This window comes from Schistocerca piceifrons, chromosome 1, assembly GCF_021461385.2.
Source record: "Schistocerca piceifrons isolate TAMUIC-IGC-003096 chromosome 1, iqSchPice1.1, whole genome shotgun sequence".
NCBI classification, from domain to species: Eukaryota; Metazoa; Arthropoda; class Insecta; order Orthoptera; family Acrididae; genus Schistocerca; species Schistocerca piceifrons.
The window spans coordinates 266,303,132-266,328,992 of NC_060138.1; the positions used below are offsets into that span (position 1 = coordinate 266,303,132).

At 40.4% G+C, this 25,861-nt stretch overlaps 1 protein-coding gene across 2 annotated transcripts in view; it reads left to right on the top strand.

The window, feature by feature from the left end:
- The window catches only part of LOC124785867, a 423,877-nt gene extending 400,326 nt beyond the window's left edge, over nucleotides 1-23,551 (top strand). For both annotated transcript variants that reach the window (XM_047254217.1, XM_047254216.1), the window contains exons 2-4: nucleotides 7,112-7,279; nucleotides 12,963-13,079; nucleotides 21,580-23,551. In XM_047254217.1, the coding sequence (XP_047110173.1) occupies nucleotides 7,112-7,279; nucleotides 12,963-13,079; nucleotides 21,580-21,666 (372 nt within the window). In that variant the 3' untranslated portion in view covers nucleotides 21,667-23,551. The remainder of the gene's footprint in view (nucleotides 1-7,111; nucleotides 7,280-12,962; nucleotides 13,080-21,579) is intronic.
- Nucleotides 23,552-25,861: the final 2,310 nt, after the last annotated feature.

Here is a 25,861-nt window from a genome sequence, read left to right on the forward strand (position 1 = left end):
AATACTTTCTCTCTTAATGATGAATTGCCCCAAAATATGATGCCATTTGAAATTAATGAATGAAAATAGGCATAGTAGCTTAATTTACTGATATGTTTATCACCAAAATTTGCAATAACCCTAATAGCATAAGTAGCTGAACCTAACCGTTTCAGTGCAGACACCCAGGAATTTGGAGTATTCTGCCTTAGCAACAGACTTCTGTTCATAGTCTATATTTATCAATGGTGTTATGCCATTTACTGTACAGAATTGTATAAACTGTGTTCTCTCAAAATTTAGTGTAAGTCCATTTGCAGAGAACCACTTGATAATTTTCTGAAAGACATTATTTGCAATTTCCTCAGCTAATTCTTGCTTGTTGGGTGTGATTACTGTGCTTGTATCATCAGCAAAAAGAACGAGCTTTGCATCTTCATGAATATAGAGTGGCAAGTCAAATATACACTCCTGGAAATGGAAAAAAGAACACATTGACACCGGTGTGTTAGACCCACCATACTTGCTCCGGACACTGCGAGAGGGCTGTACAAGCAATGATCACACGCACGGCACAGCGGACACACCAGGAACCGCGGTGTTGGCCGTCGAATGGCGCTGGCTGCGCAGCATTTGTGCACCGCCGCCGTCAGTGTCAGCCAGTTTGCCGTGGCATACGGAGCTCCATCGCAGTCTTTAACACTGGTAGCATGCCGCGACAGCGTGGACGTGAACCGTATGTGCAGTTGACGGACTTTGAGCGAGGGCGTATAGTGGGCATGCGGGAGGCCGGGTGGACGTACCGCCGAATTGCTCAACACGTGGGGCGTGAGGTCTCCACAGTACATCGATGTTGTCGCCAGTGGTCGGCGGAAGGTGCACGTGCCCGTCGACCTGGGACCGGACCGCAGCGACGCACGGATGCACGCCAAGACCGTAGGAACCTACGCAGTGCCGTAGGGTACCGCACCGCCACTTCCCAGCAAATTAGGGACACTGTTGCTCCTGGGATATCGGCGAGGACCATTCGCAACCGTCTCCATGAAGCTGGGCTACGGTCCCGCACACCGTTAGGCCGTCTTCCGCTCACGCCCCAACATCGTGCAGCCCGCCTCCAGTGGTGTCGCGACAGGCGTGAATGGAGGGACGAATGGAGACGTGTCGTCTTCAGCGATGAGAGTCGCTTCTGCCTTGGTGCCAATGATGGTCATATGCGTGTTTGGCGCCGTGCAGGTGAGCGCCACAATCAGGACTGCATACGACCGAGGCACACAGGGCCAACACCCGGCATCATGGTGTGGGGAGCGATCTCCTACATTGGCCGTACACCACTGGTGATCGTCGAGGGGACACTGAATAGTGCACGGTACATCCAAACCGTCATCGAACCCATCGTTCTACCATTCCTAGACCGGCAAGGGAACTTGCTGTTCCAACAGGACAATGCACGTCCGCATGTATCCCGTGCCACCCAACGTGCTCTAGTAGGTGTAAGTCAACTACCCTGGCCAGCAAGATCTCCGGATCTGTCCCCCATTGAGCATGTTTGGGACTGGATGAAGCGTCGTCTCACGCGGTCTGCACGTCCAGCACGAACGCTGGTCCAACTGAGGCGCCAGGTGGAAATGGCATGGCAAGCCGTTCCACAGGACTACATCCAGCATCTCTACGATCGTCTCCATGGGAGAATAGCAGCCTGCATTGCTGCGAAAGGTGGGAAAGGTGGATATACACTGTACTAGTGCCGACATTGTGCATGCTCTGTTGCCTGTGTCTATGTGCCTGTGGTTCTGTCAGTGTGATCATGTGATGTATCTGACCCCAGGAATGTGTCAATAAAGTTTCCCCTTCCTGGGACAACGAATTCACGGTGTTCTTATTTCAATTTCCAGGAGTGTATGATGCTACTCTTGAATACGTTACTTTTTTCAAGAATTTTGGATAAAGCTGTCAGAAGTGAAATTGGGCGGTAGTCGTTAGCATCAGATCTATCCCCTTTTTTATGCAATGGTTTAACAATAGGGTATTTCAGTTTATCTGGAAAAATGCCCTGTTTCAGTGAGCTACTACATTTTGGCTGAGAATCCTACTTATTTTTTGGGAACAAGCTCGTCTTGATTTGTCAATGGATAACTTAAGAGGACAATGCTATGATGGTGCCTCGAATATGAGAGGTAGGCTCAAAGGACTAAAAAAGTTAACTTTGGATATACAACCAAAAGCACGTTACGTGCACTGCACTGCTCACAGTTTAGACTTGGTAGCTGTAGACAGTCTCCGCCATCTTACGTCTATGAGGGATATTATGGCTTAGCCAAGGACTTAATAAACACCATAAGGAAATCCAATAAGAGGATGGGACTTCATACGCTGTGAGGGTGCCAACAACCAAGCTGGTCTACGACCCCTTTGCCCGACTCGATGGACTATGCGAACTTCTGGTATTTTGAGAATATTGAAAAACTTTGAAGAACTTCTAGAGTTTTTTGAAACATTTTCGGCAGAGGGCAAAACAGAGGCAGGTTACAAATGTGCAGGCTACCTTGAGTCAATGTTACAATTCAAGACTTATTTCTTTTTAGTTCTCATTTCCATGCAATGAAACCAGTAGAGGATGTCAATGAAAAAATTCAATGCCCTCATCTAAGTATTGCTGATCTGGAAAAAATATATGAGGGCTTGATTTGTATGTTGAATGGAAGGCGTGAAAAGTTCTGAACACTTTTGGGAATCGCATTTAAAAGAAAAACCTTCACAAGTTGATGATCCTTCACTCCCTCGGAATCGAAGTATACCAAAGAAGTATGAAAACAACGAAGCCAGCTCACTGCACACTTTCAAAAGACCAAAGGAATACTACAAAGCTATTTACATTGAAGTTTGTGAAACGGTGCAATCTTGCATTACTGAGCTGTTTGCTTCAACTGGACTCACACAGGTCATTGCAGTTGAACAAGAGTGCTTGCTTTTAGTAAACAGAGGCGAAGCAAATTTGGAAAAATCAACTGAGTTTTTCAAAAATGAGCTAGACATCGAGAGAGTGCGCTTACACTTGAACATGTTAGCCGATATCGCTAATAAAAAACAACTGGTCTTCAAAACATGCGTGATATAAGAAAACGCATTACACAAGAGCCTGCAGTTGGACAAATGTTAATGGAAATAGCGAAGTGCATTAAGCTTCTCCAAGTAGTTCCAGTCACGGTAGCAACAGCAGAGCTGTCATTTAGCGCCCTTAGACGTTTGAAGTCATATCTCCGATCAACAATGGGACAGAAGCCAGTGAACAACTTGGCTGTTCTTCATGCCCACCGAGATGTTTGGATGAATTGGATATGCGACCAGTCATCAACGACTTCATATTCAGTAATCCAGTCAGACGGTCGACATTTGCACCTTTCTAAAGACACTCTAGGTCAAATAATGATATTTAGAGTAATATTAAAAATCTTTATAAAATAGAGAATTAAATACATACATAATATTAAATTTTCATTTTTGAAGTATTAGTACTAGTTTAGTTCTGTATTACTATAGTACTGTATTAGTTATTTTCAAATACTTAAATATTTTTAGGGTGTAAGATCCAATTAAAACCCGCTATTTACATACTTTTTGACTGAAAGTATTAGGCATACTGTATTAACTTTATTCACTGTATTAAAGCATTAACTTTGAGATATTGTTTTTATTTAACGAACCCTGAGCTTTATTCAGAGTAAGCTTAAATTAGTTATTTCACTTATTAATCAAAGTGCCATTACTGTGTGACAGCAATATTTTGTTTTATTCTTTTAATGATATAGCGCTATATAGTCATTCCTCTGTAATACTCTATAAGCATGATTATTACTGTAAATTAAATTAGCTTTTTACGAAAATTCCTTGCGTGTTTATGTTTTGTTTCTTTTTTCAAAGCCAAAAAATGTGTTAGGCTTGTCTATTTTCCCGGAGTGTCGAGTTATCGAGAGTCCATTTTTCGGGGTTCTAATGTTGATCATATGACTCTATAATGCTTAAAAAAACTTTAAAACTCACTATTTTTCATCTAAAATTTATAAAATTTCCCTGGTCAAGACCACCAGTATGTCCTCCCCCCCCCCTTCCCAGTATTTTTTATAAGTCGGCGCTCCTGCTTACATTGGTAGGTATCAGAGCATAGTGATATCTGCTAATTTGCAAGAATCGAATTATTTGAGCTGCTTTGTAGATTACTATACTATTACTTCGTGAAAAGTCCTTGCGTTGTCCTAATAAGGCTCCTATTGCAATGAGTTCTTTAAAATATAGGAACGCTATTCTTAGCAAAATCGATTTTTTGTTTGCTTTAAAAGCTTCACCGAGCGTTCAAGAATGTTTAAAAATGAATTACTTGCACACATTCGCTTATCGTGTCATCGAGGCCAGCAAACTACTTGGCCCCATCTTAGCAAAATCGTACTGTAATTATTGATAACGTTACGTGTATTTCGATCGATACTTTACAAATTATAGCAGAAAACTGGCATAAAAAGCTTACACAAAAAATATGTCGGTAGTTACGGGATAAATAAAACTGTTTTAAAATCATCTGATAGTCAGGAAATTAAGGGTGGACCACGGCGATGAAGTAGAATTAGACACTACCCATACAACACATATCGATAACAGCTATTTCCTGCCACCAAAATATGAGTTCACTCGTAACATGGAAATTGTGGACGAGAGTCAAGAGTAAAATGGTTGTTCATCCGCAAGCTTTTGATTCGAAAAGCGACAATCTTTTGAAGGTTTACAAACCCTAAGGACAGCGTCTTTTTTGACGGTTCCTGGTGTTTCCGAAAGAGACCAAATGATGAGTTTGTCAGCTCAGTGGCTTGTTTACTCCTTAATTAACAATGTCGTTAAGGTTTTTCTCTGAGAGGTGCCCGTTTCTTCGATTTTGACGTCGCTAGACGCTAATTAAGCTGATTAGGAACATTTTTCCAGCTCACTTCATAATTGTCTACGTGAGCGCGTTCGCTGAATTGGTTTGGTTCTCAGCAGAAGTTTTCCCAAATCAGATTACAACATCGACTTAACTTTTTCCAGTCGAATGAACGACCTGCGACCTTAGAGTTCCTAAAAACCAACCTGGTCCCCTCTTACACTATGGTCCAGGTCGTGTGACTGACGTACCCGAACATTTTTGAGCCACAGCTGTGATGGGAAGATCCACTTCTCAGACCCCAAAACCGTTGAGCGTATGAAGCAATAATTCCCACGACACGTTGGGATTAAAAAGCACAACAGTGCATTTTCTGGAGATGGGTCTTGAGGTTGGTACCAGACCTTAAACGCCAATAAACGCCACAAACTGAAGCCCGAAAAAATTAGATGAACGAGCACCGATGACATGCGAGCTGTGTCATAGAGTTCGGAAGCAATTATGATGTAATAACCCGTTTATTACAGAAATACAGCTGCTAAAGTGTAGCCCAGACAAATACTAACAGAAGGTTGTTAGCCAAAGCCAAATGGTTAAGTAGACTTTCATAAATTCTAACAACGACTTCAGTGTGCCTTCATATTCTCTTGAGAGTATTATGTGTAGTTCTTCTGAGATAGGCTTGGAGTGCTTTTATGAGGACAGCACTATTCACAGTCCGAGCGATCAGTGCATTTGTTTAGACATCGCCTTTCAACCACCTCCAAAGGCAAAACTCGAAAGGGGTAAGGTCTGGAGAGCTTGGTGGCCAAGAACGTGACCATTTCTGCCAATACATCCGATCCATCATCTAGACCTAGCATGCCCCGTAAGATGGATCGGCAGAAATGGTCGCAAAATTATCTAGAACATTGTCGTAAGGAAAAACAGAGATCGGTAAAATTATATTAAAATAATTTCGAAAAACAATAATGATTGCATGTACGTTGTATATTTAGTTTGGTGACCGGTGTCGGTATTTTATAAGACCATCGGCAGACCATGGTGGCAGCAGGAGCCAGTGTTCCACACGCCTCCAGAGCGGTCTGCTCCACGCCACTGGCTTCTGCTGTCACCAAGGAGTAAAAAATTGTCTGATGATTGTCTTATAAATGACCGAAACCGGTCCCAAACGAAATACACGACATACATGCGATCATGACTGTTTATAGGAATAATTTTAATAGAAATGGTAACGTTTCTTGGTCACCACGATTAGACTTTTGCCTGTGGGAATGGTTGAAAGGCGAAGTCTACACAAAGGAATAATAAACACAAGAAAGGGACCGATGTGCTACCCTCATAAATTAACTCCAAGAAGACCTCAGAGAGAATTAGAAAGTGCGTTGTAGTCAGAGGTGAAATTTATGAAAATCAACTTTGAACTCAATCGCCGGCTGGAGTGGCCGAGCGGTTCTAGGCGCTACGGTCTGGAACTGCGCGACCGCTACGGTCGCAGGTTCGAATCCTGCCTCGGGCTTGGATGTGTGTGATGTCCTTAGGTTAGTTAGGTTTAAGTAGTTCTAAGTTCTAGGGGACTGAAAACCTCAGCAGTTAAGTCCCATAGTGCTCAGAGCCATTTGAACCATTTTTTGAACTCAATCGTTTGTCTTTGCTTAAGCCGCCTCCATAGGGTTTAGCGCGCCTGACTGCTATGGAGGACTCGTGTTCGATTTCCAGTATTGCCAGGTATTTTTCCTGGCTGGAAGGACTGGAATGGGGTGCACTCAGCCTCGTGGTGCCAGTTAAGGAGCTACTTGTCCGAGTAATAGGGCTCCAGGTTACAAAAAGCGGCAATGGCTGGGAGAGCCCTACACCCTGCCACACCACATCCGGTGACAACATTGGCTGAGGATGATACGAAGGTCGATCGATACCGATGCCAGAGCCTGTGGTCGGAGTTTATGTTTACAGTACGCTCTTTATGCCTGTTACATTGTAAAAACTGGACAAATGTTATATGGAATGTTAGTCTATACTGCCACTTGATAAAATGTTTACTCTTCCCCCTGAAATACCTTACACGTAAGAATGAGGATGGAGGCACTCGGAATGTTACATTTAAGACACACCATTAACTGGTCCACGTATAGTCAACATGTCACACTGGGTACATCATGAGCTACACGTGTGTCTCATATCAGCTTGCAGAGGACGGCTTATGATGGAGCGTGACCAATGTTGCAGGTGCTGGGCATCGTGTGCATGGCATGCGCGTCACCCGCCCTGCTGTCGGGCACCCACTGGTTCCTGTTCGTCGCCGCCGTCAGCTTCACAGCCACACTCATCTGGGTCTTCGTCTACCTACTCAACATACGCGAGGCCCTCAAGCTGCCCATTAACTGGATACTCACGGTCAGTTTCACTGCCCTGCAGATCAGCTCATTTACGCCTTTCCGTCTCTGTGTACCTTTTGAACTCGATTGACAATAGAAATACATCACCCGGGTTGACGAACATACGAGGTGTCCTTTTCAAACTGTGCACGTTCAGCCAGTCACAGAAACGGAAATGTGGAACATATCCATACATATTATAAAAGTGTATGTATGTTATACATCTCCTCCTAAATCATGGGATTGATGTCCATGAAACTTGGTACACGTATCACTTACTGTCTGGAAAGCACAAGGTATAAACCACCTTCCTCCCAAAAGGATAGTGGTAAAGTGCAGTTAAACTGCCGCATGAGGCATGACTTTTTAATTTATTACTTCTTTACTACCAAGTCTGCTTGCAACACATTTTACAGTATCCAAATATACTGCTGGATATATCTGCAAGATAATATAATTGTACCACATACAGTCCAGCATGCGCTATGTAAAAACGAAACCACAGAGCGAAATTCGCTACAGGTAGAGATGATGTATGTGTACAAACATGAGTGAAATATGTTACATACACTACTGGCCATTAGAATTGCTACACCAAGAAGAAATGCAGATGATAAACGGGTATTCATTGGACAAATATATTATACTAGAACTGACATGTGATTACATTTTCACGCAATTTGAGTGCATAGAGCCTGAGAAATCAGTACCCAAAACAACCACCTCTAGCCATAATAACGGCCTTGATACGCCGGGGCATTGAGTCGAACAGAGCTTGGACGGCGTGTGCTGGTACAGCTGCCCATGCAGTTTCAACACGATACCACTTTTCATCAAGAGTAGTGACTTGTGTATTGTGACGTGCCAGTTGCTCGGCCACCATTGACCAGACGTTTTCATTTGGTGAGAGATCTGGAGAATGTGCTGGCCAGTCGTACATTTTCCGTATCCAGAAAGGCCCGTACAGGACCTGGAACATGCGGTCTTGCATTATCCTGCTGAAATGTAGGGTTTCACAGGGATCGAATGAAGGGTAGAGCCTCGGGTCATAAAACATCTGAAATGTAACTTCCACTGTTCAAAGTGCCGTCAATGCGAACAAGAGGTGACAGAGACGTGTAACCAATGGCACCCCATACCATCACGCCGGGTGATACGCCAGTATGGCGATGATGAATACACGTTTGCAATGTGCGTTCACCGCGATGTCGCCAAACACGAATGCGACCATCATGATGCTGTAAACAGAACCTGGATTCATCCGAAAAAATGACGTTTTGCCATTCGTCCATCCAGGTTCGTCGTTGAGTACACCATCACAGGCACTCCTGTCTGTGATGCAGCGTCTAGGGTAACCGCAGCCGTGGTCTCTGAGCTGATAGTCCATGCTGCTGCAAACTTCGTCAGACTGTTCGTGCAGATTGTTGTTGTCTTGCAGACAACCCCATCTGTTTACTCAGGGATCGAGATGTGGTTGCACGATCTGTTACAGCCATGCGGATAAGATGCCTGTCATCTCGACTGCTAGTGATACGAAGCCGTTGGGTACAGCACGGCTTTCTGTATTACCCTCCTGAACCCACAGATTCCATATTCTGATAACAGTCATTGGATCTCGACCAACATGAACAGCAATGTCACAGCACGATAAACTGCAATCGCGATAGGCTACAATCGGACCTTCATCAAAGTCGTAAACGTGATGGTACGCATTTCTCCTCCTTACATGAGGCATCACAACAACGTTTCACCAGGCAACGCCGGTCAACTACTGTTTGTGTATGAGAAACCGTTTGGAAACTTTCCTGATGTCAGCACGTTGTAGGTGTCGCCACCGGCGCCAACCTTGTGTGAATGCTCTGAAATTTGCATCTTCTTCCTGTCGGTTAAATTTCTCGTCTGTAGCACGTCATCTTCGTGGCATAGAAATGTTAATGGCCAGCAGTGTATATATAAAATATATGTGACAAGTGTGTATATGGGCAAAGCCTTTGGTAAAAGGGTCCTTTTAAACTTCTAGATAAACAAAAACTGAGATATAAATTCGTTACATATAACAGACAAACAATAAAAAGTACTTCTAATATACTGCATTTGTTGCAGTCTTCACACCAAAGGCTGGTCTGATGCAGCTCTCCACACTAGTCTACTCTGTGTGAGCCACTTCATCTACTTAGAATTAGTCCAACATACAATTCACTTGAACGTTATTACTGTAGTAAAGCCTCAGTCTATGATTTCTACCTCTGACACTTCTCTCCGTTACCAAATTAACTGTTACTTGATGCCTCAGGATGTATTGTACCAACCTGCCCCTTCTGTTAGTCAAGCTGTGTTGTAAAGCCCTCTTATACCCAATTCAATAAAATACCTCCTCATTAGTTACTTGATCAACCAAGCTAATTGTTGTGTGCAACGTCATGCACAATGGTAAGGAGAGGTAGGCTACAGAGTGGTGCAGCAACTGTCATCATAGGAAAGCTGGACAGCAGCAGAAATGATTAGTAAACAGGTTAACACGGCAAACAGGAGATTTACTTAATTTGCATTTCTCCAAGTGTAGAAAGACTCTTTACAAATAATGTAGCAGCAACAAATAAGAGTCCAGTTCTCAATGTCAACAAGGATGAGGCTTCCTGAACTAAAGCACAAATGATGGCATCAGAGCTGTGACTGTGTAGTGAAGTGGCTGCCAGCACGAGTGGGCTGTGTGGCTGCTCCCGGCCATCTTGTATTGTGGTGGAAGAGGGCACTCATAGTCCGTAGTTGCTGGAGGTGTGGCTCAGTGGGCGGGCATCTTTGGGTCCACTGGATCCTGCACTATTGTTGTTGACATATGACAGAAACTCACAGATCTGTTGCCAACTACAGGATGCCGACAGGGTGGCATCGATATGTGATACCACACTAATCTTCAAAATTATTCTGCAGTGCCACATTTCTAAGGCTTCTGTTCTACCCTTTCCTGTATTGTTTATCAGCCTCATTTCACTCCAATTCCAAGGATACTAGCCATAGACTTTTTGAAAAGACTTTCTAACAATTAAATTTATACTAGAAACAAAAATATTCCTCTCTTCTAGAAATTATTTTCTTGAGATAGTCTGTCTGCATTTTACATCCTCTCTACATTGGACATCATCAGTTATTTTGCTGCCCAAGCAAAAAAAAATTGAACACTGCTCTTAGTGTGTCATTTTGTACTACAATTCCCTCGTTTACTGAATTAGTTTGGTCATTACACTAGTCTTTATTTTTGTTGTTTTCGTCTTCATACCACTTTTCAAGACAATGTCCTTTCCATTAAATTGATCTTATCAGTCCTTTGGCATGCCTGACAGGATTACAATTTCAGTGAATATTAAAATCGTCATTTCTTATGTCTGAACTTTAATTTCCTTTGTAAATTATTGCTTACTCAATGCATTTCTCTATAAAGTATTTAATATGCAAGTGGTATTTTTAGAGTTCTATTGAAAAAACTTTTCTGCACTAAGTGAAGTTCAGCAACATGTTCTTTGTTGTACAAAGGAGGCAGTATGTGTACAGTAATTTCATGGCAGCAAAAGTAATGCTTTTACATTATACTGATAAGGTGGTAAATGTGTAACATTGTAAGTGGACAACAACCTTGCCTGCAAAAATTTTCTGTAAGTTAACCAAAAATTTGTCACACCTCAAATTTCAGCACATAAGACATGTTCCTAGTTTCTCTGTATAGTTGAGCTGACTTGACCACAGTGGTTCAAGGATATTCAAATCAGGGAGTTGTGTAGATTTAGGAAGCGCATTATTATTTTATCCTTGTCAGAGTAACATTGAACATTGCAAGCCATGTCAGGAGGGGCATTATCCTCTTGGAAGAAGTCCTACTGGGAACAGTGCCCTCCTTGCTCACTAACTATGGCCACAATAAATGTTTTTATGGAATGTGCCACTTATCTTTACTTTCAACATGACTATGTAACCAACTGAAAAATTCTCTGTGACCACCTAGATAGCTACAGAACTTCTTTAAAGGTTCATAGTTTAAAGAATACAATTTCAACTTAATTCTTCTCCTGGAAGAATTCTTGGATCTTTGCAGATGTGTCCTTACAATCTCAAATCCTTGTGTTTGTGGTGTTACTTCATTGTTCTTGTACTCTTTCACATACAAAGGGTGTTTAGGAATCATGCTGACAAATTTGGTGGACAATAGGTTTTAGGATAAGTGGCAGCATCAGTTGGCATCATAGTGCCCTCAATATTCCAGAGCATACAACATGCAGACATCAAATACAACAAAGACCATCAAGCGAAAATGGAAGCTTACATAAAAAGTAACCTTTAAAATCACATGACGATTTTTACTGTCAGAAGTATTAGAAAAACTTTAAAAATGCAATATAGGCATAATAACTTTTCTGTATCTGTTATTAAGAAATTACTTCTGCTTTTACATTACATATACTCCCATAAAATTTTATTTTGTGCTTTACTTGAAAGGGTGTAACTTTATTGTATTTTTTATTATGCCTGTACTGCATTTTTAAAGTTTTGCTATGACTTCTGACAGTAAAAATTGCCATGTGAGCTTAAAAGTTATTTTTTATGTAAGCTTTCATTTTCTATTGATGGTGTTTGTTGTATTTGTTGCCTGCATGTTGTACACTTTGGAATATGGAGGCCTGTTTCTGCAATACTGAACTTAGGTAGTTGGCTGTGTATGCAACAAGCTTGCTGTATGTTGGATTGGCACTTGCTAAAGTTAACAGCTAAGGTTACAAGGTAGACTCCTCTGTAAATCCGGCCATGCTAACAAGAACTTGCAAGGAACAGAACAAAAATGGCCTAACAGTTACTTTGCATTCTATTCCACAAAGAATACATGTTTTTGTAAAGGAAAACATCCTCTTTAATCCTTCATTTATGAGATATACAGTATATATAGTTTTTAATCTACCATTCCTGAAACATTTTTCCCTGAGGTACTGAAACATCCAAAAGCACAGCCTGAAGTGACACACATTATGTTCTGTGAGATCACATAATGTACACCCACAAAATGATAGGTGTTAAACTTGTTCCATGTAGTTGTCTGGTGCTATCGTGTTGTATTCTTTGTGTAAACTAGAAGCACAGAAATCCAGTCAGGGTGCAAATCCACAAAAGCATTGACAAAATTAATGGAATGGTGTGAATTTGAGAACATAAATAGTTTCAAGCCTTTTAGCTCCACCTGCCGTTCATGTAGATGAAAAGGACATAACACCTAATAATCTGCTACTCGGAAAAGCAACTGTAATATACCTAAATTATGACATGAAACAGTATGCAGACAACAGTTTTTTTTATTTCACCTAAAAACTGTAGAGTTACAGCTTTCTAAGGGAATGATACACGCAAGGAAAGAATATTGCTGTGTCTTGTTTTGGATGATACAGCTTTATTTTTAACTTTGTTCCAGATTTACTTCCTTTACCCTTATTTTTTTGCTAGGAAAAAAGTGAATTAATAAACTAATGTTTCCATTAGTTTCTCACTCACTTCCTTCACAGTTTATTGTTTGAACATTTTTCTGTGAGTGTACGGATGAACGTGAGTGCTGAAACTTAATGAAATGTGAAACAAACACACTTGATTATGGAAGATAAGAATTTGGTGCCTAGTAGACAATAGTAGCTCTTCATGTTTGTAATGTGAATATTATTCATTTCCAGGAACTGCTGAACACTGCACTGATGACACTGCTGTACTTGATTGCATTCATTGTGCAGCTTGCCATCTGGTCTGAGTTTCACTACTCCTCCTGGAAATCCAGTAATATTGCTGCTGGGGTGAGTATTTCTAATGCATAAGCCATACAGATATTAAAGGAGAGGTTGTTGCCTCTCGTGATAGTGTACAACTGGTTGTTGAGCTGTTACACACTGTGCAACCATAATATGGGTCCAGTTTAATGTGAGCAATTGGAAAATAGGTGAAAGGTTCATGGAATAGAGTAGAAGTGAATTGCTGTGCTTCCTACATTCTAAACCTCACCTTTGCATTACTCAGCATGTGACTCATCATAACATAAAATACAATAAGTGGAGGTTATATCACTGTCGACATAGTATATGGTTGTATTGTTTACTACATGTAGTGTGACAGATTAAAAAGTAAAACACAGCAACTGACTGCCATTATGTTATTGGGACATGGAATCTTTGAGATGGCATGCATCTATACCCGGTAACATTCAACATGTTTAATGAGTTAGAGCATGTTTTGTGCTGATGACAACTTTGTGGGGTAATGGTAACAAGGGAAGAAGGCATGTGTGACCTTATCAGCTATGTATAACTAACAAAAAGATATAATTAATGTTCTGTGGGTGAACAAATTCTCTCCAAGTAGACTTCACACAGAAATACTTCTGGGGTGTGAGAAAACAACATGGACCAAAACTTAATCTCTAGGAATGCCTGTTCCTGTTTATAGGTCATGTCAGCCTTTACATCTACATCTGCACCCATACTCTGCAAAACACTGTGAAATGCATGGTTGAGGGTGCTGCCCACTACACCAGTTATTACAACTTCTTCCCGTTTCATTCATGTATGGAGAGTGGGCAGAATGATCGTTTCAAATGCCCCTGTGAGCACTGCAATTAATTTAATCTTGTCATTGCAATCCCTGTGGGAGCAATATATATGGGCTGCAGTATATTCCTAGTTTCAACATTTAAAGCTGATTCTTGAAATTTTGTATGCAGGCTTTCTTGAAATAGGGCAAAGGCCTTGCCGCAGTGGATACACCAGTTCCCGTCAGATCACCAAAGTTAAGCGCTGTCAGGCATGGCCGGCACTTGGATGGGTGACCATTCGGGCTGCCATGTGCTGTTGCTATTTTTCGGGGTGCACTCAGCCTCGTGATGCCAATTGAGGAGCTACTCGACCGAATAGTAGCGGCTCTGGTCACAGAAAACCATCATAACAACCGGGAGAGCGGTGTGTTGACCACATGCCCTTACTATCTGTGTCCTCAGCTGAGGATGACACAGCAGTCAGATGGTCCCGATGGGCCACTTGTGGCCTGAAAACAGAGTGCTTTATTCTTGAAATAGTTCTGTCTTTCTTCAAGAATCTGCCAGTTCAGCTTTTACTCTGACATTCTGCAATGAGTCAGACAAACTGGTGACCATTTGTGCTGACCTCCTCTTTGTACATTCAGTCCCCTGTTAGTCCTATTTGGTACAGGTTCCATACATTTGAGCAATATTGTGGGATGGATTGCATGTGTGTTTTGCAAGCAACCTGCTTTTTGGACTGATAGCATTTCCCTAGTATTCTACCAATGAACCAAAGTGTGCCACCTGCTTGACCTTTGACTGAGCATATATGATCATTCCATTTCACAGCCCTATGAAGTGTTACACACAGGTATATGTATGAGTTAACCAATTCTAAGTGTGACTCACTGATATTGTCATCATAGAATACAACATTTTTTTCATGCTTTGAAGTGTACAAATTTACATTTCTGAATATTTAAATCGAGCTGTCAATCTTTGCATCACTTTGTATAACAATAATGGAAATTTCTGGATGGAGCAGTACATAAAGGGAAAGGCAACCACTCACCTATAGTGGACCAATCTGTGGGGCACAAAGACTGTGGGGCACAAAGACATGAAAGAGGGGAACAAAGACATGAAAGAGGGGACAGCATTAGCTTTCAAGATCTTTGTGTGTGTGTGTGTGTGTGTGTGTGTGTGTGTGTGTGTGTGTGTGTATGTGTGTATGCACGCTTCCATTTCTGAAAAAGGCTTTGGCTGAAAGCTAATGTGAAAGTGTCTTTTGTTGTGCCTGTCTGCAACTCAATGAGTAACCTTCATGGTGAGTATCAGTCTAACTTTTCCATATATTGTTAAGTTAAAGAAAGGCAAACCTATGTTTATAGCAGTTTCAGATTTAGAGAATGCTTTTGACAATGCAGGCTGGAATCTACACTTCGAAATTCAGAGGGTAGTAGGAATAAAGAACAGAGAGTTAAAGGTTATTTATAACATGTATAGAAATGTGTCTGGTGTATAAGAGTAGAAGAACATGAGAGGGAAGCAGTACTTGAGAAGAGACTGAGTGTTGTAGCTTATGTACAGTGTTATTCAGTCTGTACAGTTTCACTGATACCAAGGAGAAATTGAAACAGGGATTAAAGTTCAGAGAGAAGAAATAAAACTCTCAGTTTTACATATGACATTGTAATTTTGGTCAGAGATGGCAAAAGACTAGGTAAAGCAGTTAATTGGCATGAATAGTGTCTTGAAAAGAGGTTCTCAAATTAGCCACAACAAAAGTACAAAAAGTGCTATTGAATATAGTCATGTTGAATCAGGTGATGCTGCAAGCATTAGATTTGGAAATGAGACACTAGAAGTAGATCAGTTTTGTTATTTGGGCACTAAAGTGGCTGATGATGGCTGAAGTAGACAGTATATGAAGCACAGATTGATAATAATATGAAAAGAATTTCTCAAAAAGAGAAATTTGTTAACATCGGATTAGATTTAAATGTTATGAAGTTTTTTGTGGAAGTATTTGTCTGGAGTATAGCCTTGTACAGAAATAAAACATGGACAATAAACAATTCAGGCAAGAAGAGTATACAGACTTTTTAACTGTGATGCTACAGAAGAATGCTGAAAGTTAAATGGGTAGAACATATATCTAATGCAGAGGTGCTGAATAAAACTGAGGAAAAAAGAAATATATAGCACAACTTGACTAAAAGAAGGAATAGATAGATAGGACACATGCTGAGGCACAAGGAATTTTCAATTTGTTGAAGGATGGAAGTTTGAGAGTAAAAATCATAGACCAAGGTTTGACAACAGCAAGCATATTGGTATGGATGTAGGTTGTAGTAATTATGTAGAGATAAAGATGACTACACATGATTGGCTAATGTGGAGAGATGCATCAGACCAGGCTATAGACTGAAGTCTACTACTACTGCAGAAATTAATTTTGCGAAACACAAATTAGTGAATCAACTGGTTATCAATGTAAACATTTTGGATTACCTTCCGTGTAATACATACACTCCCAATATGGCTTTTAACACAAAATTCAACCATCAATTAGAAATGATTCTCACTATGGCTGACAAGATTTATAATTTCATATAAAACACTTAGCCAGTGCAAAAAATGCTGTGTTCTAATAATAGTCCAGAATAGGCCTTTCAGTTTACCAGCATGTCATGTCTCACTGTTGTAACAGTTACTTATGTCAAACATTACTTAATCACTGTCCTGATTTTGAAATTACTTTACTCCACACAATTAAAAATAATTAAATTGTATGATAAAGAGAAGCAATACTGACGTACAGTGAAATTTGACAAACTACATGAGGGGAAAAGAGAAACAGATAGAGAATGCAATAGACTGTCAACTAACAAAACAATCTTAATAGTTTTATTAGCAGACTAGATACTGATCCTCACATAACTGATTCTCACTATTCTGGCATGTATGGCATGTCGGCGGTTGGGTTGGGTCCTGGACTCACATGACCTATTGGCTCCATGTCAGGGGGGCTTCCACCAGGGTTGCTCTACCACTGATAATCTTGTATCGCTCGAGTCTGCCATCCGAACAGCCTTTTCCAGATGCCAACATATGGTTGCCATTTTTTTGACTTACGTAAAGCATATGACACGACCTGGCGACATCATATCCTTGCCACATTGTATGAGTGGGGTCTCGGGGGCCCGCTCCCGATTTTTATCCAAAACTTCCTGTCTCTCTGTCATTTCCACATCCAAGTCAGTGCCTCCCATTGAGTGTCTCTCTATTTTTAGTGGCTGTAACAGTCTAGCAGCAGCTGTATGGCTGTTGGTCTCAGCTTCTCTGTATGCGGATGACTCCTGCATTTTGTACTGCCCCTCCAGTACTGGCAATGCTGAGCGGTACCCACAGGGAGCCATTCACAAGGCGCAGTCATGGGCTCTAGCCCACAGCTTCCAGTTTTCAGCCGCAAAGTCATGTGTCATGCATTTCTGTCAGTGTCGTACCGTTCATCCAGAACCAGAACTTTACCTTAATGATGATCCACTCACTGTAGTGGAGACATATCGGTTCTTAGGACTGGTTTTCAATGCCCAATTGACTTGGCTATCTCACCTTCATCAGCTTAAGCGAAAATGCTTGCAGCACCTCAATGGCCTCTGTTGCCTGAGCAACACCAACTGGGGTGCCGATCGCTCTACACTGCTGCAGCTGTACAGAGCCCTTGTTCAATCCTGCCTTGACTATGGGAGTCTGGTTTATGGTTCAGCGGTGCCTTCAGCATTGTGTTTACTTGGCCCAGTGCACCACTGTGGCATTCGCGTAGCAATGGGAGCTTTTAGAATGAGTCCGGTGACCAGTGTCCTGGTGGAGGCCGGAGTCCCTCCATTGAAGGTTAGGCATGCACAACTGCTCACCAGTTATGTTGCACACATACATAGCCCAGGTCAGGGCTTACGATTGTGGTTCACATCCGGTCCCTTCTGTCTGTACTGGTGTCCTTCATGTTACCACCTCTCCTAGAGTTCCATTCACGTACACCTCCATGGTGTACAACTAGGTCGCAGATTCTTCTGGACCTTTTGTATGGCCCTAAGGACTCCGTTAACCCTGCAGCTCTCCGCTATCCCTTCCTCTTGATTCTGTACCAGGGCCATGAAGTGGTTTACACCAATGGCTCGATGGCTGATGGTCATGTAGGCTTTGCTTATGTTCATGGAAGATGTATTGAACAGCACTCCTTGCCAGATGGCTGCAGTGTTTCCACTGCAGAGTTGTTGGCCATATCTCGTGCTCTTGAGCACATCTGCTCATGCATGGTAAGTCATTTCTCCTGTGTACTGACTCCTTGAGCAGCCTACAAGCTATTGACCAGTGCTATCCTTGTCATCCTTTGGTAGCATCCATTCAGGAGTCCATCTATGCCCTGGAACAGTCCCACTGGTCAGTGGTGTTATATGTGGGCCCCAGGACACGTTGGAATCCCAGGCAACAAACTCGCTGAAAGGCTGGTCAAACAGGCTAAGCAGAAAGTGCTTCTGGAGATGGACATCTCTGAAACTGACCTGCAATCTGTCTTATGCTACAGGGTTTTTTGGCTTCGGGAGACGGAATGGCATAACAGTATGCACAAAAAATTGCATGTCATTAAGGAGACTATGAATGTGTGGAAGTCTTCCATGCGGTCCTCCTGCATGGAATCAATTGTCCTCTACCGGCTCCACATTGGCCATACATGCCTAATGCGTGGTTACCTCCTCCATGACTTGGACCCACCTCGGTGTTGCTGTGGCTCACAAATGACGGTCGTTCACCTCTCATTGGATTGCCCACTTTTAGCCGCTCTGTGGTGGACTTTTTACTTTCCCAGCACCCTACCTTCAGTGTTAGGTGACAATGCCTCAACAGCAGCTTTAGTTTTACACTGTATTTGTGAGGGTGGGTTTTATCATTAGATCTAAGTTTTGGCGCATGTCCCTCTGTGTCCTCCACCCTTGTGCTTTTAGGGCGGAGGTTTTAATGTATTGCAGAGTGGCTGGCTTCTCATTTTTATTCTCATGGTCAGACAGCCATGGTAATCTACCCTCTTGTTTTGATCTCTTCTACTTGTTTCTTGCATCTCTCTGGTTTACTTGTCCGATTTTGCCCATTTTAGTGTTTGTTGCTCTTCTGTCATTCTTGTGGTTTTCACCTTTCTTCCAGCTGTGTTTTGTATGTCTCGATTATTTTACTCCCATCCTTGTGGAATTATTTTAATCAAAATGAGGGATTGATGACCTAGCAGTTTGGCCCCTCCCCCCTGTTTTAAACCAACCAACCACTATTCTAGGTTAAATCTGATTTTGGCACAGAAAGCTGTCATTTATGCTGCCACAAGATGAATTTTTAGATATGAAGTAGTAATTTTGTGTGTGTAAAGTGACACATTCCACATCATTACAAAATGTCATATTCATTATCTATGGAACAAGTATTAATGTAATATAATGCTAGTTTATTCACATGAAATGGATTTTGAATTTCTATCAAATAACTTTCTTAACATTATTTCTAGCTTTTGATTGTGTAATGGGTATCTATGTAATTGTGGAATCATTGAGTTTAGACTATAAATAAAGTTAAATAGTGTAAGTAATTATTAATATTTAAATAAAAAATGTTGTCATTTCTTTTGACGAAGTAATTGACACTGGTCTGCTGTAGCCAGTTCCAGACTGTTTTTATGTTAAGGAATTGCTATTCATTTACAATCCAGTCCACTCCTGCACTTTAGAATGCCATGGTATGCAGAAATTGCTAGCGCCATCCAACTCTGTCATGTGATATGTAATTATATAAACAGTCAATCTGAAGGTGATAGATAACACAGGGCAGCACCAAGAAGGGTATACTTCTTTGTACTCATTTCAGAGAGGTAGAAAGATAACTTCCTCCGGCAGTTTGCACATTAACTTTTTCTACAGTAGCCCTGACATAAAACAATGAAGCATGGATGTTCCATAATTCATACAAATGTAACAAGGTATATAACTTTACAATGTAAAACAGTAGTAAATATGTTGAATTATTACATAAAAACATTTATATAAAATTACTTAAGATTCGCACAAAATGTACTTCACAGAAGAAAGCTGATGCATTATTCACAACTACAAATATGTTGTGGTGTTAAAATAGTAGCCAGCCCTTACATTCTGTAACCATCAGATACTGTCTATGTTGAATTCTTTGCATATTGAATGTGTGGCCCACACACACACACACACACACACACACACACACACACACACACACACACACACGAGAGAGAGAGAGAGAGAGAGAGAGAGAGAGAGAGAGAGACTGAAAATGTTCACCTGCTCAACAGTAATTCCCAGCCCAAAAATGCACCTTCTGATCATATTAAGATTGCAGCACTTGGGTGAGAGGTGCACCAGCATCCAGTACACTAATCTGATTTTAAACAATCAGGTTCTCATGTGCTTCATTCACTACTGAAAGCCACATTTTTAACCCAATTCCAAAGTTACACGGGGTGTGCCTACAAAGCTATATGCTTAAGTCTACGCAGTTCAATGAACAGAGATTTTTGAAATTCATTTACCACTAGGAGAAAAAGAAAAATGTAATACATAGATTGAAAATAGCTAAGAAGGTGAAACTACACATACACTAGTGTTTCATCAATTACTTCTCCAGTACAGTATACTTAGATTTCCTGCATATTAATTTATTGCCTTGAAATGGTATGTTATGAGACAGTAAACTTCTATTCTATTCATTTGTTGTCCCTCTGACATACTGCTTATATATATTAGCCATTTTTATGTCATCCTATCTATTTTTCTACTTCATTCCTGTCAATATTTTGCCCACCTTTCATAGCCACTCTGTGATTCTTCTTTGTCCAATGGTTTTTGAATCATTCCATTTCCTTGTGAGTTCTCATTTTATGTTTATGGAATATTCCTAAGACACCATTGTAGTAGGCGCTTCATAACTGTAGTACACATATGGCTCACAGATAACATGATATTTAGCATAATTTGTGTCCTGCATTCAATTACCACCGATAACAGGTTAGCCTTTTAGCTTGGATGTTTGTATGCATTGTTTCTTTTCCATGGTTTGCATGAGTCCAGTGTGATTTAGTGAGTGGCAGTCTTTAACGATAAATATTTATTTGTACAAGCCAGTTTTGAGATTTCATTTGTTTATAATGTGTGCTCATTATTTTACCCATGTCATTTATTTAAATCATATAAAAGCACCAGTCAGTAAGTTGGTTAACAATGCAATATAAAATTAATATGAAATGCACAATCAGCTACTTGGTTCACAACAGCCATTGACAAGCAGACAAATTTAATAAAAGCAACTTGAGTGTATGATTTGCTGTCATTTAATTTAATACCATTTTCCACTGTGTTATTCAAAATTGGTTTGTGTAAACAAATATTTTAGTTCATAATTGGTAAACGTATGTTAGATATTATAATGAACCTCGCTCAGGAGCTTAGCTAAGAGAGAGGAGGACCCTAAAAAAATTAAAAGAAGAAATGTGTGATATACTTTTGTGCAGCTATCTCTGTTGTAGCATCAGTAAAATAATATAAAAATTATAAATGGCTTTTGATTTGGTAGAAATGTAAATCAGATCAAAATTATTGTAGTAAGTGAATATTTGAATAATTGCCTTTTAGTTGTTATCATTGAGACTTTTTTGACAACTGTAGAAAAATCATTCACTAAAATGAATAACTAATGAACTATGATTGCAGGTGTTTGGATTGTTCAACTTCCTGGCCTATGCTGCAGGAGTTTACTTTCTCTTTGTGGAGTGGAAGAACAGCAAGAGTGGCAACTAGTAAGATGATGGTTGCAGTGACTGAGACAGTGCTTAGGCTCTGTGAGCCCCAGATTTGCTGCCTGGTCTGTACAGATGCTAGCTCCAAGGGAGTCAAAGCCCTCATTAAGTAAGCTATTTATTGTTCAAAGAGTGTGGGCTTGCTGGAAATGTATGACCATAACACAGTGACTGTTTTAGCATTCTCATTAAATCTTGTAATGCTCTTTGCTGCATTTTAAACTGTTAAAGGAACAAAACATATTACAACAGCATAAGTAAAATCATTAAGATAAGTAAATAAAGTATATCAAATCAAAATAATCATTTATTTCACTTTTAAAATGTAATGCATATCAGAAATTCATGTCACATATTAATCAATGTTTAATACTTGGCTAGTTATGTCTCAGTTAAGTACACACATCAGATATTCCATCTTTAAGCATATGTAGGTGTCAGTGTTGCACATTGCTGAATTATTTTGTACATATTGTTAAAAAATTATGTTTCATTGAGGCAGTGGTAACAAGACAAACTGTAAAAGAACATTAATACATAATGTTGTATCAGTTTTCAGACACATCATGTACAATGTAAATTATTGTTACTTGTGTTGTAAAATGGTATTGTTTACATAATTATGAAAAGTGGCTTTATTCTTCACTTTATGGCTCTTGTGAAGTCTGTAGAAATTTAAATGCCATATAGGATTCTGTTGTCAATGATATGTAATATGGAACCTGTTATCACCTTGCTAATGTCTAGAAACACTTTTTTTATCAGACAAAAACCATCTACATTTTTCTCAGTGTTTGTGTGTCTGTTGCATACAATATGATTACATCTTTGGTTATGATATAAATATTTAATGTAGTAATTCAAAAACAGTATTTCAGTCAGTCAATCAAGCCAGTATTTGTGTTAATACTTGTAATATGATAAGAGCAATCACACACATACATATTTGATTTCATTTAATGCCAGTGTAAATAACTCCTGTTATACTTATGTATGTAAACATTATGATAATTAAATTTTTTTGAACAAATCAGTAGTGCCTTATTCTGTCAAAATAAAGTAAATATATGTTAACGAATAATATGCATCATCTTATGTGATAAACATACAGTTAAAACCATGAACTGTGTAACATTTTAGGTCTAGAGAAAAATCATATCAATAATTTTCTGTTGAAATTTTTTCACATAATAGATGAAAATGTCAATTTGATGCACGTAAGTTACAAGACAAAAACTATAGTCAAATGGCAGAAGAAAAGACTATGTTCATTGTGACCTACTTTGGAAAAATTAAATATTCCATTCAGATCCATGTGGATCACAGTCCCAATGAGACATGTTCCTTGTTATAGTTCATCAAACTTTCTCTCTCTGAACCAACGACACCACTACCTGATGTTGATCTCATATATCCTTCAACAAAGGTAATGAGTGAGTGTTCAAACAAAAGTGGAAATTGATTTCCACACTAAAAGCTCCTAACTTTCATTATTATGGTACATAAAATGAAATACTGTTAATAACTTCACAGAAGAGAGTAGGTACTCATGTTGCTACAGGGAACACTGCCAAACAAATACAGTGACAGATGAAGAATAAAAATGTACAAATATGTTATCAGCAAGGACTTCTTTACATATTCAGTTGTGACTTGCATCATCCCTATGCATGCCTAAAATAAATCTTTAATATGAAAGGATACCTGTTACTAACCACATAGAGGAGGCACTGAGCAGCAGATGGGCACAATAAAAAAGTCAGTTGGATGTTATTCAATTGTCAAGTAAGTTCTTCATCAGACACAGACAAAAAAAAAAACTCACACACAAATGCAACTCACACTAACATGGTCACTGTTGTCTCCAGGCTCAAATCTGACTGTGTCTAAGGTGAGCAGCATTCTTTGCTGGGTTGGGTAGTGGGGCTACAGAAGAGGGATGAGGCAGGAATAGGGGAGGATGCAAGGTAGGGATGGGGTAGGATGCCTGTGGGAATATGCAGGGACATGGTGGGAACAGAATACTGGACTTCTAGGCGCAGCACTTAGAAACTGTGGTGGCAGCAGGAGGAGTGAGGAGGGCAAGGAGAAGAGAAATAACTAAAGGAGGGGAAAGGATTATGCAGGTGCACCTGGTGAGGTAGAAGCTGTGTGTAGGGCTAGAATGTGATCGGGTGTTGGGATAGGCAAATGGAGGATACAGACCAGTGAAGGTTGAGGCCAGTAGGGATTAAAGGAACAATTTTTATGTTGCATGGAGGATCTACGGCTGCCCAATTCAGAAAAGTTAGTGTTGGTGAAACAACCCATTTGGTGCAGGCTGTGAAGCAGTTATTACCATGAAGCACATCTTGTTGGGTAACATGCTCAGCAACTGGGTGGTCCATCTGTCTCTTGGTCACAGTTTGGCTATAGCCTCTAATGCAGCTCTGTGCTGCATTTTGTGTGAGTGTGGTAACTAACAAGCTTCCTGTCTGCACAGGAACCTTGTTAGTTACCATGCCCACGCAACATGCAGCACAGAGTTGGAGCTTGGTTGATAGCTCACACAGCTGACTTCACAGATTGTCATGCATTTATGGAGTGAAGTTGCCTGAGAGATAACTCAAGTAGGTGGTTGTGGAAAGATGTTTGGGACACCTGTCTATGTCTAATATCTGTTCTGTTGAGGGCATCGCTTACAAATAAATCTATGATACACCAATGGGCACTCACAAAGCAAATCATTTGCTACCCTATTCAAGGATCATCCAGAGGAGTCCTTCCTCACCATCCAGAAGCCCACACCTGTCACTTGGTTCACGTTCATTGAAGACATCTTGATGATATAGATTGAGGGTGAGGTTCTCACTTCTCCATGTGCTTTCTACATGGCATGACAGCTAAGAAACTGTCTGCATGAATGGCCACTGCCTAACTGTGGCCAAGAGACAGCTTGAGTTGATGAACACACCACCCAACATAACGTTCTTTACTTCAATGATGACTTCACAGCCATTTGGATCTTATCAGCTACACTAGCTTTTTTGAAATGTGTATGTGGAAACTCTCCAGGCAAAATATCCCCTTTCCTTGGCCTTTACTATGCCCTGTCCTTCACACACCTATCCTCTTCCCTGCTCCCTCTCAAGCCCTTATACAACCATTCTATCTCAGCGCAGCCTCCCAATGTTGCACTTTGCAGCCCACCGTCCTCTCCTCACCTTTACCTGCTGCACCTCATCAATCCATGCATTTTCTACACCACCAAAACCCACTCAGTTCAAGACTGTTGCTCACATCAGATGTAGCCACAGTTAGGCCTCAGTGCATAGTGTGCTCATGTGTATTTGAGTCATGCTTGTGTGAGTTTTGTTGTTTGCATCCAATAGATGTTGATAGTTAAATAATACCTAGAAGCTTTTTTCATTGCACCTGTTTATCACTGATCTAGAGGACTATTTCTTAACCATCCAGAATCCCAAACCTGTCACTTGGTTCAGATTCATTGATTCATGAATGGCCACTGCCTAACTGTGGGAGAGTGACAGCTAGACTTCCTGAACATGCCACCCAACATGATGTGCTTTACTTCAGTGATGACTTCACAGCCATGTGGATCTTACCACCTACACCAGCTTTTTTGAAATGCAATTGTGGAAACTCTCCCTGCATGATATTCCTTTCCTCAATCTTCACTAGGCCTTGTCCTTCACATGCCTATCCCCTCCATACTGGATTTGCCACTGCTTAATGAAAATCCTTCCATCCCAGTTCTCTTCCTTCTGCATCAACATATCTCTCTTGTTTTGGCAGAAATGTGTCCTATTAGCCAGAGATATTTGTACATTTCCTCTGTTTTTTAATTTTTTCAGTCCCTTAATTACAAAATTGCACATCTTTATGTCCTAGCAAGTACCTCATTCTGCTGTTTATCCTAATTTAAGCCAACTTCAGAAATGTAAGGCGAAAGATATCTGTGTCACAAGTATACATGAATGAATCATAGCTACAGACAATTGATTGCATAATTTGTCCATGAACTCTAAAAAGAAAGTCTAATTCAGCTTCTCACACTGAAACCAGAATATTGAGGAAATTTGCCTTCTGTTGCATAGTTTTATATTGTGTTGCTTAAAAGTAAAATTTAGATGTAAATTTGATGCAAGATAGTGGACAAAAACAGGAAAATGAACTGTCATGAAAGATAGAAAAAT